The sequence below is a fragment of the Apium graveolens genome, chromosome 11 (assembly GCF_009905375.1).
Source record: "Apium graveolens cultivar Ventura chromosome 11, ASM990537v1, whole genome shotgun sequence".
Taxonomy (NCBI): domain Eukaryota; kingdom Viridiplantae; phylum Streptophyta; class Magnoliopsida; order Apiales; family Apiaceae; genus Apium; species Apium graveolens.
In genome coordinates, this window is record NC_133657.1 from 196,044,877 (window position 1) to 196,066,764 (window position 21,888).

General features: G+C 31.6%; 1 protein-coding gene and 1 long non-coding RNA gene across 3 annotated transcripts; one reads left to right on the top strand and one right to left on the bottom strand.

Annotated features, from left to right (window-relative positions):
• The first annotated feature begins 2,312 nt into the window (after positions 1–2,312).
• Positions 2,313–4,866, top strand: LOC141697440 (uncharacterized). Its single transcript, XR_012564714.1, has 4 exons — positions 2,313–2,744; positions 3,346–3,414; positions 3,535–3,584; positions 4,734–4,866. It is a non-coding gene; the product is annotated as an uncharacterized LOC141697440 (long non-coding RNA).
• A 3,690-nt stretch (positions 4,867–8,556) lies between these two features.
• Positions 8,557–14,003, bottom strand: LOC141697439 (TMV resistance protein N-like). 2 transcript variants are annotated; one of them, XM_074501825.1, is made up of 5 exons: positions 12,597–14,003; positions 11,382–12,481; positions 10,970–11,257; positions 10,167–10,880; positions 8,557–9,898 (listed from the first exon to the last, which is right to left on the bottom strand). In XM_074501825.1, the coding sequence occupies exons 2-5, from the start codon at positions 12,411–12,413 to the stop codon at positions 9,641–9,643; spliced, it is 2,292 nt and encodes a 763-aa protein (XP_074357926.1). In that variant the 5' UTR covers positions 12,414–12,481; positions 12,597–14,003; the 3' UTR covers positions 8,557–9,640. The 2 variants fall into 2 exon arrangements, with proteins under 2 accessions (XP_074357926.1, XP_074357925.1); XM_074501824.1 differs by having other exon boundaries at positions 11,382–14,003.
• Between the last annotated feature and the right edge of the window lie 7,885 nt (positions 14,004–21,888).

The window sequence follows — 21,888 nt, forward strand, 5'->3', positions numbered from 1 at the left end:
ACGTACTAGTGTTTAGTCCCATGTCGATGTTTCAATTTTTTTAAAAATATTTATGAATGATCCAACCGTACGGATGTCAACACCTGTATATATTAGTGATACGAAATTTTTTCCAGAAAATATTAAATTTAACTGGTTTGCTATTATAACAGCCAACCAGTTATTTGACTGGTACTGCTTACCAGTGTTTAGTCCCATGTCGATGTTTCAATTTTCTTAAAAATATTTATGAATGATCCAACCGTACGGATGTCAAAACATGTATATATTACGCAAATGACAAAACTTTTAGGAAAAAAAATTATTTGGTTTTCAATTTTAATAGTCAATCAGTGGCTTGACTCATACTTTTTACTAGTGTTTAGTCCCATGTCGATGTTTCAATTTTCTTAAAAATAGTGAATGAGCACATAGACGTGGAACTCTTGTAAGTTTTTCGTAACGTAATTTTTCAAATACATTAAACAAATATTTAAATTTTAGAAAATTATCAAACACAAAAAATCAAAATTCTCCTATAATGTATATTTTTTTGCCACCATAAATATTTGTACATGTGATGAATGTTATTCTTGTATATAAATATATAATATTTTACTATAGATAGTACTAATTAAAATTTTAAGTATTTTTTATGTTTTTTCGTTTACTAAATACAACCGCTAGCAATCACTATAGTTATTTCAACCGATTTCGATTCAAATCATTTTTTACCATTTCAGCAAATTCAAACAAAAAGAGCGGGAAAATATCCCTCCATTTGGTAATGTTAAATTCGAACCCTATCGGTTGAATTTAGGAGCGCTAAATAATTTAGTTGGCGGGAAAATTCCCTCTATTTTTTTGATGGAGATAAATTCAACCGCAGAAAAAATCCGATCGCATTTATTATTAAATTCAACCGCGGGAGATTGTATTTAGCCGTGCTCAATGAAACAACCGAAATCGGTCAAATTTAGACCAGTTGAATTTATTCGGTTGTATTTAGTCTTTTATTTTTGTAGTGTTTGGTAAAAATGTCAGATAGGTGATTCTCAGTCTTGCAATGAACTAATACTATCTCTCTTTCATTCTGAAATTCTATGAGTACATAGTATTTTATCTTGAAATGCTTAGTCCTTCCATGAAATACTGGCTTTGTGGAGATTGATATAGCTGCTTCGTTATCAACAAATATATGTGTTGCTTCATGCTGCCCAAGCTTCAAATCCTTTAGGATTTTTCTAAGCCATAGAGCATGGTTCGCTGCTTCTGTTACAGCAACTAATTCATCCTCTGCAGTACTTTGAGCAACAATGTCTTATTTCTTAGATAACCAATTAAACACACCTAAACCAAAACTAAAATAGAATCCACTGGTACTCTTCATATCATCAACTGCACCTGCCCAGTCACTATCGGCGAAACCAGAAAAATGTAGTCTCTGACCACCTATGTACTTGACGCCATAATTAACGGTTCCTTTGATATATCTTAGAACACGTTTGGCAGCTTGCAGATGTTCTTCATTTGCGCAGTTCAAAAATCTGGATAAAAAATTCACAGCTTGCACGATGTCGGGTCTAGACGCCGTGAGGTACATGAGACATCCGATCATACTTCTATAGTATTGTGCATCAACCTTTGGATAACCATCATCTTCTTCACTAAGCGTTGCTCTTGCTTGCATAGGTGTATCAGTAGACACTACACCATAAATGACCTATTGCAATGGTTTGATCAAGAATGTTACAAAATTATATTACATTAGATATGCTCACAGTAACCTAATGCAACATAGGACTTCTCATGTTAGCATAGGCGTTGGAATATGTTACCATAGTTTCAAAGTGTTACATACTGTAACATCAAAAACTTGTGTTACAATAGGGTATTAATGGACAAAATATTATCATTTTACAAATAATTTAATATATATAATTGCTTGACTTCAAAATTAATCAATTTTTATAATATAATTAAGTTATAATATAAAAATATAACTTCCATCAAATAATTGAATATTATATATTTATTTTTAATTTTTAAGTAATTGCAAATTTAAAATTTATTATAAGCAATTTTTAAAATAAAAGTATAATAAATAATCATTATATTTGATTTTAAAATTAGTTAATTTTGATAAAATGAAATTTATTGTTTAAATTTATAAACTGTACTAAAAAATTGATTTTTTATTAATACAAAAGTTGAATACTATTTATAATTAAAATATTATTAAAAATATAAAAATAAGGTAAAATTTCAATTTTTGGATATTGGTTCAGGCGGGCTAAACTTGACAAGCGAGCTATCTTCTTTTGACAGGGCGGGTTAAAATTTCATCAAATCAAAACACTCTCTCTCAAAACCTACCTACCTTCTCTTATTCTTCTCTAGTCACCTCTCTCTTAACTCTCGCCAGTTCTCACTCTCTCTCACATATCTTTCAATTAAAGTCGATTTAATTTAGTTAAAAGCTACGCTTTTACAGATCCATGGCAATGGAGACTACTTGAACTAATTTGAGCCTCAAACAAAACTAGGGTTTTATGTTTGAATTGGGGGTTTTTGATTTTTTGTTCTTTTTTTGTTAAACTCTATTTGTTCATGTACTAATTTGCTTTTCTCTCTTTATTCCAGGACTAATTAGGGGGCGAATTAGCTTCGGGGTGGAATCATTTAGTCGTGTTGTTAAGTTTGTTGGATAATCTTATCTCTAATATGTTTATTCCTCTATTAAGTGGATCCATGTTTTATGACCAGTGAGTTATCTCCCTCTTTTATTTCTCTTTTTTTTGTTATTCATGTGATTATAGTTTTAGTATGTATAATTTTTAATACAATAGTTAAGTGCTTTACTAGTGTAAATTTATGTTGCGATTTCATTATGAAATTGTTGAGTAATTATGGAATGGGATAATAATGAGGATTTTGTTCTTTAAGTGAATGAGATTATGATTGTATTTATTTGCAATTTTCTAATTTATCCTCGATTAATTATTTTGCTTCTAGAATTTGTAGTGAAATTGTTCTAAATTTATTGAGTTCATATAATGAGCTTCAGTTGTCATGGTTATCGATTTATTGTACTGATAGTAGTTTAGGTTATATTTTCCTAGTGTGTTAGTAATTAGAGGACTTCAGTAATGCTTGAGATTTTTTGTTTTGGAGCTACTGTGCTGAATGGAAAGTTTCATTTGATTTTATGATTCTTCACTTTCAGACTTTTTTTTTAATTCTTACCGTGTTCTGGGATTATAATATTTGATCCTTATTTGTATCAAATTGAATTCTATATCTGGTTAAAATGGTGCTAGGGGGTTCTATTTGCATTCAATTATTTTTATTTGCTGCTGAATTTAGGCTGACCCGGAATTAGAAGCAATCAGGAAAAGGAGAATGCAGGAGCTAATAGCTCAAATTGAAGGCTATGTATGTGAATATTCTTCACAACTATATTAGTTAGTTAACGTATTTAGTAAATAAATCATCTTGTGTTTGTAGTTCTAATTTTAGTATTTACATTGTGAATGTAACTGATTGGTTTTATAGGCAAATCAGCCAAATCCTGAACAGTAGAACGGCCAGGAGGAAGCTAAAAGGTTTGATCAGTTCGCTGATTTTTTGATTTCCTTGTTTATGCTTTCAGTTTTTAATTTCTCCCTCTGTGGACATAACATATGTGAAATGCAAATTAGAACAGTTACCTTTGTAAGGTTTGTGAGGTGAATCACTTATTGAGTTGGTCCTTTTATATAGATTATCTCGTTTAAAGTGTCACATTGTTATCATGACAGATTGAATATTATCTGGTCAAAGTTTTTTAGTATGTCGAGTGACATCTTCAAGATGAAGATTTACCAATTAAAGCTTTGAAATCATGGAAAAAAAATTACTTATTGCTGTTTCGTAAAGCTTCTGTTTCGTTTCTTGAATCAGTATATCTTTTTCCCTTCTTCTGCTTGTTCGCCTAAAATGTATATGCCTGTAGCGTGTTTTTATTGTCATTTAGTCTATTATTATGAAATTAGATTTTGTTGTGGTTTTTTCTGTGTATGTATAATTTAGTTGAAAGTAGAGCGATTGTCATCAGATTTTAGTGGTATTGATTTCGATAAAATTGGATAAATCAGCTTCATTTGTATATATGTTATGTGTTTTTATGTACATGTAAATGCTAAAATGATTACTAGATTGGTAGTTTAAATATAGCAGCAGTTAATCGGATATGGTATCAGTAAATGTATACATATATATCTTCTTTACTATGTTATCGTGTTTTTGTTCATTTTGTGATTTCGTTGATTTAGATGGATATAGGGACTGTTGTGGTTTGTTTTTGTGTGTATAATTTAATTGATATTAGAGTGATGTCAGATTGTGTTGTGGACCTTGCGGCGATATCTTTTTGGATAATTTATATAAATGGGCAGATTTGCTTGTATTTGTTTTCATGCTCGCGAGTTTTTTATGTAGATATAGATATTTTAATGATTGCTAGGACAGCGGGTTAACTTCTAGCAATTAATCAGAAAGGGTAGTTCAATTGATTTGAATCCGGAACGGTAGTTGCTAATATTGCATATAAAATTATTGTGTAATTTCTTTGTCTAAAGAGGATAAAGGAAATAGTTATGTTACTTAAATTTACAAGTTTTACATTAGCTGCTAGTACACAGGATAGTCGACTCAGAGAACTTTTGAGGATGCCATTTTCTGTTGAATTATGTGGATTTTTAATTCTTTTGCAGTTTGGAAGGAAGGTAAGGAAAGCAACTGTGCCCCAACTGTCATTCCTGACCCAGATTACCGGATACTAGTTGTTTTACTTAGTCTGTGTGTTAAATGTATTGGATTTTTTTACCAGTTGAATGGCTAAATAAGAGTTCCTGTGATTCTTTTTACTTCATTATATGATAGTGTTAGGTCACGCACACTATAGAAAGGGGGTTGAATACAGTGTATACTACAATCAAATCGAATTAAGAACACAAGTATGAAACACAGAATAATCTTACTAATAAAACAGTATTACAATGGAACTGTTCTCTCTCAGTGATGAACAAATATCACGAGAGCTGCTAGGGTTACAATGAATAATATTCTCGATTAAGATAACACATATAGTGTAAACCCTATGCTGTATTTATATAGACACACAGTTACAAGTTAATCTTCTAATTGATATCGAATATAAGTCTGCATCCTAAAATATATCAATTACTTATCTTTTCCTCCAAGTCTTCTATTCTTCATAGAATTCTTCTCCATGCATATCTCTTCTTGTTTTAGTCTTGATCTTCTTTCCTTTCAATCAGCCGCCTTCCTTATCTGAATGTCTTCTTAAGTCCTGATATTATCTTCTGATAAATATCATCTGATATCTTAAGTTCTGATAACTTTAGTTCTGATATCTTAAGTTCTGACTTCACTATAAGTACTGATTTCCAGTTAAGTCCTGATTCGTCCTGTTAGTCAAGATCTGAAAACTAAACACAAATCACTATTAGACATGACATCACAAATATATCTAACAATCTCCCCCAACTTGTAAATTAGCATAATATACAAGTTCAATAGATATTTGATGATGTCAAAAACATTAAGTACAAATTCATATAAGAGTTTGACTAGATAACTACAATTCACAGTCCTTGTAGCTTTTACCATCCTTAAAGTCTGATATCAGCTTTAGCCTGTATATCCTTCAGAATTTAACAGTTGTAGTCCTTGACTTGGCTTCAGTGTGTGATCTCTCGAATGTCAGGAGTTGTTCTGAGATAGTTCTTTAACAAACTCCTCTCAGCATATTCAAGTTCATTTTGCATCCTCCTTTTTTCATCTTTAAGTTCAGCTGTATCTTCTCCTGTCTGAAAGATAGCAGCCCTGAGATCATTAATCTTTTCTTTCCTTATTTCCTGATCCAGTCTGATCAGATAAGCTTTGTCAGACTCCAGATTAAATTCCAGTCCCTTAATACCCAAAAATGTAGTGATCTTGGCAGTATTATGCTTCATCTCAACTAATTCACCATTGTGAGCTCTGTACTTAGGATAGTATGGTCTGTCAGATTTTACAGAGTAAAGTTTCTTCTGCCTTTGAATATTAGATTTTAAGTAACTGACAGCACCATCTGTTGATCTGTTCTTTACTTGAAGTAGAAATATCACATGTTGCAATTCTACAAAGTACTTCAAACGAATAGCATCCTTTCTTATCTGGAATACCCTCACATCTGTCATGAAGTATAGCATGATATCTTCTTTTAACACAGAGTGGTAGACCATTTGTACAGACTCCAATTGATTTAGTCTTTCTGGAGTTGACCCTACTCCTGGTTCAGAAAGAGATGTAGGATCTAAGGTAGAGTTGTTTACTCTTCTCTCATCAGCATTACCCTGTCCTTTTTTATCTCTAGCTTTCTTCCCTTGAAGCAATCTACCCTTAAAAACATTTGTTAAAGTCTTCATTGGTTGAGCAGACTGTTGAGCTTTAGTAAACCCAGGTAGTAGAATTTTTGAAGGTTTAACATGAGCAATGTCAGAGGTTTTCTTTCCTTTATCTTCTGATATCAAGCCAACTTGAGCTCTGTCAGAGGTTGCTTGCTTCATTGTCATATCAGAATATAAAATGTCTTGATCTTGAACAACATGAGCTTTGTCAGAGGTTGTTTGAATATTCTTCTTCTTCTTCAAAATCAGACTAGTATCTTCATCAGATTTTACTTCCAGATCCATGATTGGCAGATAGATTTTTACGGAATCATCAACTTTAGCTTTGCCCTTGAACCTTGGATCTACCTCTACTTGTGATTTGACTTTGGATTCAAATTTGGTTGCCTCAAAGTTTGTCTTCTCTTTAATCACAATGCCCTTAGGCTTTGGAGGTTTCTTTGCACTAATAGAAGCTTTAGACTTGGATTTGACATTTTCTGCTTTAAGTCTGGATTCTTCTTCCTTCATACTTTCAAAGTCCATTCCTGGATTATCTTTGAGAAATAGTCTTTTTGAAATTTCTTCATCCAGCTTCTGTATCTTGGGGTCTTGATAGTAGACTGTTGTTTCCTTCCCCTTGAGCTTCAGTGTCTGTATAAACTTCTGTGATTCTTGACTTTCACCCTGTATAAGAACATCAGGCTTAGTCAGAACTTGCTTATCAGAACTTATTCTTCTATCAGCATCAGAGCTTGATCTCTGTGTAGAAGTTCCTGCTTTGCCAGATGAAGAGCCTTTGCCTTGACCATGACCTCTACCCTTTTCAGAGTTTCCCTGGTCATCATTTCCATCATCCTTTTTCTTCAGTGCTAAATCAGTAGAGCATTTGGACTTAACCACCTTCTCCCCCTTTTTGGCATCATCAGGTAGTAGGAGAGAGAGAAGTAGTTCCACTGAAGATTGGAATTCTTTTAGTTGAATTTGTTGAGAAGCTTGATTCTTTAGTACTTCAGCAATCTGAGCTTGCTGTTTCTCCTGAGCTTTCTCAATAGCCTCAACTTTGTTAAAGGCAGGCTTGAAAAATCTGTTCTTATCCAGTATAAAGTTTATGTCTTTCTGAATCAGTGTTTCTTGAATTTTGTTCACCTTGGTTTGAGTTATTGAGTGTTGGCCTTGAAGGTTCCTGGTACTCAATGCAGTAACTCTGAGCTGTGCTTTGAAGTCATCATTCACCAGCATCTCATCATCTTTATCCAGGTGCTTAGCAAGAATATTTGAAGTAGGAACAAAATCAACTTTGTTCCACTCCTTGATCCATTCCTTTCCTCTGTTAGTTTCACTCCAAGGTACTGGTGCATCCTCTCTCACAATTTTTTTTCCATGTTTTATACTGGTGCCAAGTTTAAATAAAGAAGTTTTTTAAATGTGGAATAATTTTTTTTAAAAAAATATGTCACTATAAATATTTTATAAAAATAAAATTTATTTTTTGCAAAGATACTATATGCTACTTTGGTTTTGCTACCAATAGTTGTGACTGAAACAACAAAAAAAGTTAGTCTGAATGCAACATTAAAATTTAGTAATTATAATCGTATATTAGTATTTGGTTAATAATAAATTAAATCAAATTATGAGTAAATATTTATATCAAAATTTAGTAATTATAATAGTATACTCGTATTTGGTCACATAAGAAGTTCGTATACATATAATTCGATATAATTCGATTTATGAGTAAATATTGATAAAATATAGTTAAATCTTACGTACTCTAAATTTAGTTGATAATGTATAATTTATTTTGTCAACCACTCTTACCAATTAACATCGAAGATATTATTAAAAATTTGATGCAGCGAAATAATGTTAAATTGTAATTATTTGAATATTATTAATTTATTATTTACATTTTTTTTTATTTTAATACGATATATTACTAAAATAAAATAACTATTTATTAATTATGGTTTAATAAAAATTAGCTATTAACGGATAGAGAATTTAATATATTACAATAATGAGGATTTTAATACAAAAATAAATAGAATGAGTGTTAAAATGTTATTTTACATCTCAAGAATATAACATTTATTTTATCTGAATAAATTACCACATCAAATTCCTCTATTATATATATAATAATGATGAAGTCTTAAATACAACTATATATAACTTTAATTATTAAAAAAAAGTTACATTTGAACATATATTTTCTCAAGAGACTCTACACGTCTCTTTAGAGTCTCCAGCCAGAGCAACTCTTCACAATTTATGTTCTAGATTTTTCTTTTGACAGAAACATTCAACAAAAATAAATTACAAAAAAGCAGGCATGTCCAGCAACATACAATGCATGACATGGAATATCCCAGAACCAGCACCTACATTCTCTAAAACTTAAAAGAAAGTTTAGCAAGAGTGTGTTACTACATTTGCCACTATAATAAAAACCTAGACAACCAACATTCCTGCACAACTCCTGAATATCCATGACAATGCCATCCAATTCACTGCATATATCCTCTTTTGTTGATATAGCATCAAGGCATTAGTGCAATCAGATTCTAGCCAAAATCTCTGAAGCCAACCAGGAGAGCAAACTTAAGTCCCCTTTGATGGCTAAAATTTCAGCAGCAAAAGGGCTAAAAGACAGATAAGAAAATGATGTCTTAGCTGCCATCACTTTCCCTCTATAGTCTCTAATCACAACACCATGTCCAGAACCAGAATTTTCCATCCTTGCGGCTGCATCAACATTAATCTTTAAGCAGCTATTTTCAGGAGGTTTCCATTTCACTTCCTGTCTGTCAATAGGTTTCCAAGATTACAATGAACGTGTAACAACTTTCAAGTATTTGAACATCTTTCAGTTTCTCCCATCTGATAAAAAACAAGCACTATCTAGGTAAAAAATCGTGTAGCACACATCAATGATCACATCTTTAATCCTTATACTCTAGGTTTCGTAAAGTAGATGAACCCCAACAGTGTTTACACCTTTATCAGCTGTTAATTCAATTGCATTATCGTTGTCTGTGACCGAGAACGTTGATTTGGGCACTATCACCATCATCAACCAATCATATCCTTCTGATCGAGGAACATCAAAGCGAGAACTCCATATAAAACCAGTTCTAGTATTCTTTAAAGAACAACCAAATCCAACACATGAAAGATTTGGATCGCTAAAACAAAGAATGATGCCCATGAAATTGTGTGACTCATTTGGCAACAACTCTGCATGCACTTTTGACTCTTGAGTATTCATTCGACCAATCTGTTGACTCTGAGTGCTCACTTGTCCAATACGGTGATTCAAGAATCCAATCAGACCATCGAGGACGCCTTTTTAGAGCTTGTGACTCTGAGTATTCACCATTTGGTGATTCATCTATACAATCAGACCACCATAGGCGACTTGTCTGATTTAGATATTCTGATACGAAAATATTGATTTGATGCCCAAATTTCGAATACACCTGTAATCCAAAAAAACATTTAATACATTTCACAATTTTCATTTTCTGTTTTTGGTTGCATCTAGTTGTATTCCATTGCAAAATCACATTCTTTTTTGTTGTATCTAGTTGCATATAGTTGCAAAATAGTATATTTGCAAATAAAATTTTAAGGAAAACGCGTTTTTGCAAAAAAAAGAGAAAAAAATTAATATAAGTATTTTTTGAAAAAACTTCTATATTTTTTTCACTTGACAAGTAAAGTTGAAGAGTTAAGAGATGAGCCAACCTTAAAAAATTGTTTAATGAGATGCTTGTTTACCAGACCCGTGCAACCTCTCAAATCAAGCTTTCTAATAGAAATGAGATCCTCCAGGCCTGGAGCACATGTCAAACCACTACCATTTCCAAGGTTTAAATCTTCTAAGTGTTTCAAACTGGATAGATTTGGCAATCTTTTCAGAGAGTAACAATGATTTGCATCTATCCTTTTCAGATTAGGAGGAAGTTTCCGTACGAAAAGAAGATCATTACAACAACTAATATCAAGCTTCGTTAGGTTTGACAACTGACTAAAACCAGATGGAAGAGTTGTAAGGTTATCATTATACCTTAGATCCAACTCCAAAAGCTTAGAAAGATATCCGATCGAATCAGGTAACTTGGAAACACTTAGGCTCTGAGCACTGAGCTTTGTTAGCGATTCAATGTTGCCCAGTTGTATAGGCAAAGACTTCAGACCACCGCAATTATTAATTTTTAGAACTTTCAATGCTCTCAAGTTGCAGATGGTGTCAAGACTTCTTAGCCTTTTACAACCATTCAGATTTAGGAAATTAAGCCTCGCCAAACTTCCAATTGACATGTGAACCTCCTCCAAGCTTTCACAATACTCCAGATGTAAAGTCTCAAGACAAGGTAATATTGTGAAATCTGGAGTTGTAGTTAAATGTTGGGAATGTGACATGTTTAAAGTCTTTAACTTCTCAAAAACTTGTGACACCTATAACAATGAGTCCAAATGGGAAAATCAATCAGATTTTTTTACACAATTTATCAAATTTATGCAAGGAAAAGACTAGAAGTACCTACAGTGTTTAGGTGCCACATTCTTTTCATATTGCTCTGCGGCAACTTAAGTATAACAATTTTTTCTGGGCAAAAATCAAAAGGTAAACACTCTAAAGGACAACGGTGCCAAACGAGCACCCTCAGATCTTCAAATATACGTTCAAAGCTTCCAGTTATGTTGACCTCTTCAAGGTGAAGAAATCTTAATTTACTCATTTTTTTGAAGGTTTTTGTAGTGAATGATAATCCATTAGGTGCATCCTTGCTGTAAAGTTTGTGAGGGATTATACCTTCAATTGATTCTGTTCCCTGGCCCAAACACACAGACATTACCAATTATGTGAATCTATAAACATACACGTACACTCATAAAAGTCATATATAACAATTATGTGAATCTTCGACCATTACCTAACATATTTAATAAATTTACCTTGTGATTCTTTAAAACATCCTTTATATCTTCTGGTAACCACAACCTAGTATATTTTCCAGGCTCATCATAAGCCTTGTTACGCGCAACATTCCTTCCCATGTCCCGAAGCAGATCATGCATCTCCAGCTCTTCTTCATCCACCGTTAGTAGACATCTTTTCTTTAGAATGTCCATTTTATCATCTATATGAGAATAATAAGTTCCCAATACCTCAACTGCCTCTTCTATATTCCAGCCGACAAAAAAACAAGCAATGTCAATGAATATTTTTTTAAGCATACGATCATACAATTCTAAAGCATCCAAGCTAATTAAAAGTTTTTGCTCAATAGTGCTATTGGGATATTGCTGCAAAGTCTCGATGTAAGATTTCCATCCTCCCTCCTTTTTAGTCGATAAATATGATCCAAATATCTTGAGAGCCAAAGGAAGCCCACCAGCAAGACCTAAAATGTCTTCGGACAAGGCCAAAAGATTTTCGGTTGGTTCTGCCTTTTCAAATGCATATTTGGTAAACAGTTCCCGTGATTGAGCACCATCCAACTCCTTTAACTTGTATCGATATTCTGGTTCTACGCTAACTTTATCCAACATCTCTTCATCCCTTGTAGTTATAATAACTACACTCCCAGTAGCAAATGGTCCTGCTAAAGACTCATATTGTTCAAGATCGTATATATCATCAATAAGAAGCAGAACTTTGGCTGAACTAATTCTCTCTCTTATTAAATTAATTCCTTGCTCAACACTGTGAACCTCGACTTTTGTTGTGCTATTAAGAACATCATTAATAAGTTTTTGTTGTAAAGATTCCAAGCCATTAAAAGTACCGGAAGCCTCCCTAACATTTGCCAGGAAGCAGCTGCCTTTAAAGCTTCCTCCTTGCAAGAGTTGATTAAAAAGAGCTTTGGCAAGAGTAGTTTTGCCCACACCGCCCATGCCAAATATACCAAACTTAATGACACCTTTTGTGTCACTGCTCAACAATGTTGATAAGTCTTTAACACGAGAATCCAACCCAACAGACATGTAAAGTCTTGGGATTTATTTGAAGTAGAAGCACATCAACAATTTTATTGACAACATTAGCTTCAGACCTATAACGTAATTCTTCTTATCATAAAACATAGCATGATAGGTTAATGAAATAAATTGAGGACTGAAATTCTATATCATGAATACGTTATGAATAAAGAAAAATATTTGAATAACCTGTCTTTCGAAGCCGATATAGGTTCTCCTGACAAGTCGGCCACTTCTTTAAGAGTAAGGCGCCACTCGTTCACCATCTCCATTTCATAACGAGCTTGATGCTTTTCAAAAGCATCTTTAAAACTCCCAATTTGGTGTCTTATAACAGATGCATCAATTTTATAGAACACAGGAATAACTAATCTTTGAGCTGATTTGTGACATTTGTAAATCTCAACAAGCTCGTCAAGGCACCATTTCGAAGAAGCATAATTTTCGGAGAAGACAACAATGTAAGTCTTGGATTCATAAATAGCTCGAATCAACGCCTCAGAGATATTTTCTCCAGTGCGTAGCTCAGGATCATCCATAAATGTTCCAAAACGATTACTATCTAGTTTATCATACAGATGACTAGTAAAATTATATCGAGTGTCTGTACCGCGGAAGCTCAAGAAAACGTCCCATCGAGTAGGACTTGAACTGGTAGGAAGAGGTAACTGAGATTGAGAACTAGTTGGAGAAGCAGAAGTTGATGGAGTTTGAGTATTACGCGTAGAAGGCTTTAAGAATTCAAATAACATACCCCATAACTGGGAAATCCAAAGTAAGAATCTACGAAACATATTGGAAAATGAATAACCAGAAGAGAGTTGGATGTATGATAACCAGAAGAGAGTGGCAAAATGATAGCTAGATTGCAATTTGCAGGCCAGGCATTCAGGTCAAAAGGTTAAGTGTGGAAAAAGCAGTTAATTCATTGTAATTGATCCACTAATTGAGATTTATATTACATTACATTATATTAATACTAGTTAGAGCCAGTTAGCAAAAGGTGTTAGGTTGGTATTATATGATTTGAAAAAGACTACACACAGTTTGTCAAGAGTTGATTATAGTTATAATTCACAATTCTTTATAGAACAAAATTATAATTTAAGGGGCTTATTATAACTTACAAGTACATCCTAAACAGTGCCGAGAATTCTTAGATAGAAAATTCTCTCTATGTTATTAATTATTATGTTAAGAATCAAATAAATCACTGCCATACATATGAGAAAGCCTTATTACTGTCTAAACTGTAAATTATCGAAACTATTACTCAAGAATATCAAGAAATTCGAAACTAATATAGTAGAAACTAATACAGTAGAAGCCATGAATTGAGACTAAAAATTCAAGAATTTGGAAATGAATATCCAAATAGTATGGAATATGGTACTTGTGATAATAATAATAATAATAAGAAAGAGAACGAAGAAATCGCAGAAATGAAGTGAAGATGCATTAAGAGAGTATTGCTTACAGCAACTTCAACTTATAGAGCTCTTGCCTACTTTTTCCCCAGGCTATTATCCTCTCTTTCTCTCTTCACTTCTTCTTCTTCACTTTACTTTACTGCTTTGTTAGTTTTCGATGGTGAGGAAAAATTATAACTTTCCGAGGTCTTGGTTAAATTCTGAATTAATTAAACTCCTTTTACTTTGTGACAGGCATTTTTCGGTTAATTGATCTTTTTTTTTACCATTAATTGATCTGATGGTTAATCAGAGCATTAATCGGAAATAATTTAATTAATTAAATAATAATATAATTTTATTTAAATTTCATTAACCTTTCATAAATTTTACAAAAATAATATCACATATTATTAGTTCATATTTGATATTTAAGTGCTTTATATATTTTTTTTATAGTTGATTTATGCATAATAATTAATACTAATTATTTAGTAGTTCGAAAGTTACTACAGTAATTACTACTCTCTCTGTCCCTCCCATTTGTTTACATTTTTACTTTTTGGATGTCCCATCCAATTATTTACGTTTCAAAATTTTCCAAAAATAGTAAAGTTTTTATAATTTTTAAAATAACTACATCAACTATTTCTCTTCACTATACTCATTTTATACATATAATATTAATCGGTCCCACTATTTTACTCACTTTTTTAACTCATAGAAAATCAAGTTCAGGAGATTGTGAAGAATGAATAAGAGTACTTTAATTAAAGAAACTTGTTCAATTATTAAAGATTAGGATTTAGGGGCATGTGATAGTCAATATAAGTCAATATTTTATTATTAAATATTAATTACTATTTTGAATTTTAATTTTTCTTAAAAAATATTTTTTTATTAATTTTCATCATTTGACCGAACTGACCGATTTTTTACCCGAACCGGCCAATTTTTGACCGAACTAGCTGACTTTTGACCGATTTTTAAAAAAAACGCACTTTGACCCGATTTCCAATTAATTGAAAAAAACACACTTTGACCCGATTTCCAATTAATCGAGACGGGATCCGTCCGAACTCCGATTAATCGGTTAGAACACTGGTTTGTAGGCGCATATTAAGATCATCTTCGACCAATTGTCAATGCTCTGAAAACTTGGCTACTTCCTCATTTAGTTAAAGGTAATCTTTGTTCAAAAAAATAAATTCCACTCTTTTCGATTTTCAAATCCACAATTTTTTTAATTATATTAATGTACATATCATAATGACAATTATAGGGATTGCCAATTATTAGAGTATATTTTTAAAAAAGGTTATTAAAGATGATATGAAAGAGAGATACAATAAAAAACTAATATATATATTGACCGGTAAAATTTGACAAACTTTTGGATAATTTCAATTGGAGACTCTCTATGAGTTAAAATATATAAATTTTACTTATTTTAACTAGTATGATTAATTTAAACTTAGTAAGGTTTGATTATTATTAACACTAGTTGATAACCCGTGCGAAGTACGGACCTAGTTAATTTATTTAAATAATTTTTAAAAATCATAATACTATGGGTGATATGTCAAAATTTATAATTTTTACTCACAAAATCCAAGTCAAATTACCCAAACTATGTGGAGGTAGGAAGGATTACTCAAGATATTCATTAAATACGAATGTAGGTAATACATGTACTGAATATACATCACGAAGATGTATGTTTTATATATATCTAGGCATAAACATTTCGACATGCATATTTTTATAATTTTTTTTTAATATACGATACGCACGTTGAACATTCGTATTCAGCAAAACTCAAAACATTAATTGTAGTGATCGCGCATAAAAAACATGTGTATCATTTAAACAAAATATTAGTACGCATTAGTTGTCCATTTTTTTAACCACTATTCCACCACAATACTGGTATACGACATGTGAACACGGTACGAAATGACACGAATAATTAGTTTTTGGGTTCGATAATTTGGTACACAAACACGAAAATACACGAACACGAAAAAATACGAATATAATTGGTGTCAGGATTGGGTTTCCAATATAGGTATACGACACGGAAAGAAAGTATACGGAATAAATAAATAATTAAATTTTTAAAAATATATAATATACATATATATTAAATACCAAATGTAAATTTTACCTATTATGAATAACATACATATATATAATTATAAATACTAAAATATATTTTATTTGTTTCTTGACTACGTGAGTGAGCACTTCACCATTTAATTATCTATTACATTTTTTAACAATTAATATTTTTGTATGTAATCCGTGTACTTTAATGCACTAAAGTGGGTAAACACGAATATATTAGTTCCAGGTTAGTGTCATCAAATTGGTATACGAATGCAAATCCGGGTCAGGTTCGGATTTAAGGTTTGGTACACGAAAACACGAAAGTACACATAATGTTTATATACCACACAGAACGTTGTCAGGTCTAATTCCTTGCTAATATGTATTTTTGGGTATCCGAATTTAAAAGTAAGGTAGTCCGTGCATTTTCTCATTATACATCACTATAATTATTTCAATATAATAATGATTACAGTATAATTGATTATTAAAAAAATTATAATTTCAATGTAAATTTAATAATCATATTTATTTATTTAAAATAATTTACAATTGTACAAAATATATAAATCTAGAGGTGAAACAAAGGTAAGAACAAATCAAGAATTAAAGTTATTGTTAATTTTATTTTATTTTTATTTATAATTATTTTAAGAAAAGTAAAAAAAATTATAAGAATCTACAAAACATGTTAAAAAAATGAAGGGAAAGGTACCAGAAGAGAGTAGCAAATTGATAGCTAGATTGCAATTTGCAGGCCAAGCATCAAGGACAAAAGGGTAGGTGTAGAAAAAGCCATTAATTCATTCTAATTGATCCACTAATTGAGATTTATATTGTATTATATTATATTAATACTAGTTGGAGCCAATGTATAGAAAAGGTGTTGGGTTGAGATTATAATTATATGATTTAAAAAAAGACTACACATAATGTGGATGTCCTTTGACCTTTCAAGTATTTAGACTTTTGACTTTTTCATTTTGACATTTTGTATTTATATGAATCTTGACTTTTTAAGTACTCGTGATCTTTCACTTGTAAGCCTATAAATAGGCACCATATGTGAGCATGATGATACACACACTTGAATGGATACAATATTCTCTTCTTGATCTCTCTCTTTCTCACATATCTATTATATAGTTATTATAATATATTTTTAACACGTATCAGCACGAAATGCTCTTTGATTCGTTAGTTTGATGGTGTATTTTTATTTGAGTAGACTAGAAGGTTTGTTTGGCATCAAAATTCAAGTGGTTAAAATTAAGGTTTGTTCTATTATAAGGTATGAGGTGTGCTTATGATCGAAACTTGAAGTTTTTTCTTCTTTCTATATTCAATTGAAAGTAAAAACTGTAAAAACTTATTAAAGTGAGAAATCGACAACCGTAGAAAAACGATCCTGATTTTTAATATTACAAGGTACGCATCTATATCATCTTCTTCATTTTAATCATGATGTTTTATAAATCCTTATATATTAGCCGTGCTCGTAAAACTCATGTTGATTTCTTTTACCTCAAAAATTAAATCATTTTAAACTTCCTGAAAAGATCATTTGTTTACATAATACTTTTAACTTTTAACATTTTTATTAAATTCCTCCCTTTAATATGTCAAATTATGTGATATACGTAAATTATTGATGTGACTTTGGAATAAGTACATCTTTCATATAAACTGAATCACATCTAAAAATTAAGTAAAATAACAAAATCGAATGATCGTCTTGAGAGATTTGATTTGTGATAATATTTTGCAACCCTTTCAGGTGTTTACTTAAAAAAATTAAACAGCAATCTAGTCAATAACTTAATTAAATTATGTTTAGACTGCTCACATTTTATATCAGTCATATATTTGTTTTCATGAATCATAGCATTTTTCAAGATTAAAGTCATTCATAATTTGCATCTTTTAAATTGTTTAAATGTTATAAATATATATTGTGTTATTATTTTTAGAGCAAGATAGTGATTTGAGTTTCAATACATGCAATTATGTTGGTATGTTTGTAAAAGTTTAATTTTTAAGTTTAAATGTTCTCTTACATGATTATCATGTTATCTAGATATGAGCTTGTATTTGTGTATGTGTCTTATGTCCTTTTTACAATTTCCGCAAAAAAATTATAATTGATGTAATATGTCTTTGGTGAAAATATACCAAGCGACGATATGATGCTTACATTAACGCAATAAAATTGATTATTATTATTATTTAGGTGAAACATCTTATGACACATTAACACATAAAATATGTTCACACTACCATGATATCTTGTGCATATGTTAGTATATGTTTTATGTGTTATGCATGATCGAATAAATGGTAGTTTAATATCATAAGTTTTTTTTGTGTAGTTTTGTTTGTGATGTATATGATACATGGTAACACTATACAGTCATTTTATGATTAATTGATATCAGATATTATTATTTGTAATAAATAGTTTCACCGAAACTTGAGTTGAACACTGTTTATATTACACACAAAAATATACTTGACTGATGACAATTATAAGTCGTGTGAATAATAACAAGAAATTTTGTGAATATGAACACGAACTTTTTGTATGATACAATTTGATGTGTTTGGTCCTATAGAATCCCTGAAGGATATTATTGGATGATTTGTCGTAAGTACGCCATCAAGGAACATCGACAACGAAAAATATCATATGTTTAAGCTATTCTATCAAAATATTTAATAACATTGACAAAATAACGAAGAAAAATGAGTTATGATTTATAATATTCCTGAAGGATGTATCTATATAAATGATAGTGACATTCTTAATATTTGGATACAATAAATTTTGTGACGATGAAATGTATCCCGAAGATATATATTTGAAAATATTATTAATTATGAGTTGATATTTCGATCTTTGTGATTGATTTATCTAGTATATGAACTTACGCAAGTAGTCCATACCATTCCCAAAAGTGAATATGACAATATTAAGAAATAGAATATTATAAACCTTGCTCCCAAATATGAACACATATGTGTGAATACTATATATCAAATATGAGTCATCCAAAGTGTAGGATTTTATCTACCACGGAAGCATGGTAAAACAATTTTACATATATAAAATCCATATAATATGCATACAGATCGTAAATAAAATCGAGGGATCGATTTCTAACCTTTAAAAGCGATCCAAGGTCAACGAGCGGAGATCCTTAGCAGCTGTTCCTCAACTGTGAAGCACTCCACCGGTATCCACCAAGAAAACGATGTAATGAAGGAGGAGGAGGTGGAGAGAATTAGGATTTTTGTAAATCTTTTTGGTTGAGGCAAAAATAGGGTTTATAATAGTAGATTTCTAGGCAAAATTTTCAGCTGAAAATTTTCCCATAAAATATTATTATTATTAACCCTTTATTATTCTTATTAATAATTAAAACACCTTTTAATTATTAATCCTTTTTCTAAACACTTTAGAAATAATTCTCTCACTTGATTTAATTTCCAAAAATTAAATTCTTAATTAATAATATTAAGAACTTTTTCTTAATTAATTTATAATCAATTAAATCTCATTTAATTAATTATTAAATTTTCCAATTAATTATTTATTTCATAAATAAATAATTATCAGACATTATTAATTAATTTCTCCACCATTAAATCATTCTCTTTTATGGTGTGACCCTGTAGGTTCAATATTAAGCCGGTAGTAGAAATAAATAATAATAAAACTATTTTATCATTATTTATATAAATTCTCTAATTCATTAAATATGATTAATTAATTAATCATATTTATTCTACATCGTGAGGGATACTTCTCAGCATATCGCAACTATCCGGATAATACGAATTCACTGCTTAGAATACCAAGAACCTATTCAGTGAGTAGTTACCGTACAATTAATTCCTTCTACTAAACACTGTCACGATTAAATACAAGGCATGGAACTTGTGTCAAGCCTATCTTATTTAACCACTTGCTTTCTCATTCACTATGCTTAGTTCTATTTAATGTAAATTAGAAACTCCTTTCTAATTTCGTTCACTCTGGCCAGAGATTCCTGAACTAGCATAAGTGGATCAGCATTGAACATTTTCTTCCTTCACTGGAAGGGGTACATTCTCTATTGATCATACACTATCTTCGTGTACAAATTCCTATACCCAGTAAAGCCCTTATAATTGTCCCTGGAAACTAAGAACTAAACCAAAGCATAGTTCAGTGTACACAAGATGACTATGATGACCTCAAGTCTAAGGATACTTGTACAACTATCACTATGTGAACAACTGCTGACACGTGAGTGAACTCCATCAGTTGTTCAGCTGTGTGAGTCATGTTCAGTGAACTTATTCTATAATAAGCACCTACATACTAGCTATAGTGTCACCACACAAATGTCTATGAGAACAAACATCCTTCATAATGAAGCAAGCATAGTATGTACCGATCTTTGCGGATTATTAATTACCAGTTAGTAATCCTACGACCAGGAACTATTTAAGTTTAGAGTTATCATCTTTTAGCTCTCATTATTATGATCTAATCACAATCCATAAAAAGCTTTACTCTAAACTGTGGTATATCTTATTTAAACACTTAAAATAGATAGAGCCCGCAATAAAAAAACAAAACAAGTCTTTTATTAATATCAATGAAATCAAAATAGATTACATAAAAGTTATTCCTAAATCCTCATACATGATTGGACTAGGACATATCTCTTTCAATCTCCCACTCGTACTAAAGCCAATCACTCTGGTATCTAATACCCATCTTGTCTTTATGACGATCAAAGTGACTTTGAGAAAGTGGCTTTGTTAAAGGGTCTGCTATGTTGTTATGTGTGTCAACTCGCTTGACGTTGACATCTCCTCTTTCAACAATCTCCCTAATCAGATGAAAGCGCCGCAGGACTTGTTTGGAACTTTTATGAGACCTAGGTTCCTTGGCTTGTGCTTTTGCTGCATTGTTATCACAATACAACACAATAGGCTCTTCAACGCTAGGAACAACTCCCAACTCAGAAACAAATTTCCTCATCCAAACGGCTTCTTTTGCAGCCTCACTTGCAGCTATATATTCTGCTTCCGCTGTGGAGTCAGCCGTTGTAGACTGTTTGGAACTCTTCCAACTTATCGCACCACCATTCAGAGTAAACACGTACCCTGACATGGATTTGCTATCACTTTCTGATTGAAAACTAGAGTCAGTATAACCCTCTATTTTCAACTCAGATTCACCACCAAAAACAAGAAAAATGTCCTGAGTCCTTCGCAAGTACTTAAGGATGTTTTTTACTGCTTTCCAGTGGTCTTCACCTGAATTGGACTGATATCTGCTCGTCACACTAATTGAATAAGCAACATCAGGCCTTGTACATAACATCGCGTACATGATAGATCCTATTGCTGAAGCATAAGGAATCTTACTTATACGCTCTCTTTCCTCAGGTGTCTTAGGAGACATTTTTTCGGAAAGGGACACTCCATGGCTCATCGGTATGAGACCTCTTTTGGAGTTTTCCATGCTAAACCTTTTAAGCACTTTCTGGATGTATGTACCCTGGGTAAGACCTATCATTCTTCTAGATCTATCTCTATAGATCTTCATACCAAGAATGTAGGATGCTTCTCCCAAGTCCTTCATGGTGAAGTTCTTTGATAGCCATACTTTGACTGATTGTAGCATCGGTATATCATTTCCTATAAGAAGTATGTCATCCACATACAATACAAGAAATATTACAGCGCTCCCACTAACCTTCTTGTATACACATGGTTCATCTATATTTTTGATAAAACCAAACTCTTTGATTGTCTCATCAAAACGGATGTTCCATCTACGAGAAGCTTGCCTTAAACCATATATGGTTCGCAGCAGCTTACACACTAGGTGTTCATTTCCCTTGGAAAGAAAACCCTCTGGCTGTGTCATATACACTTCCTCCTCAAGTTCCCCATTGAGGAAGGCC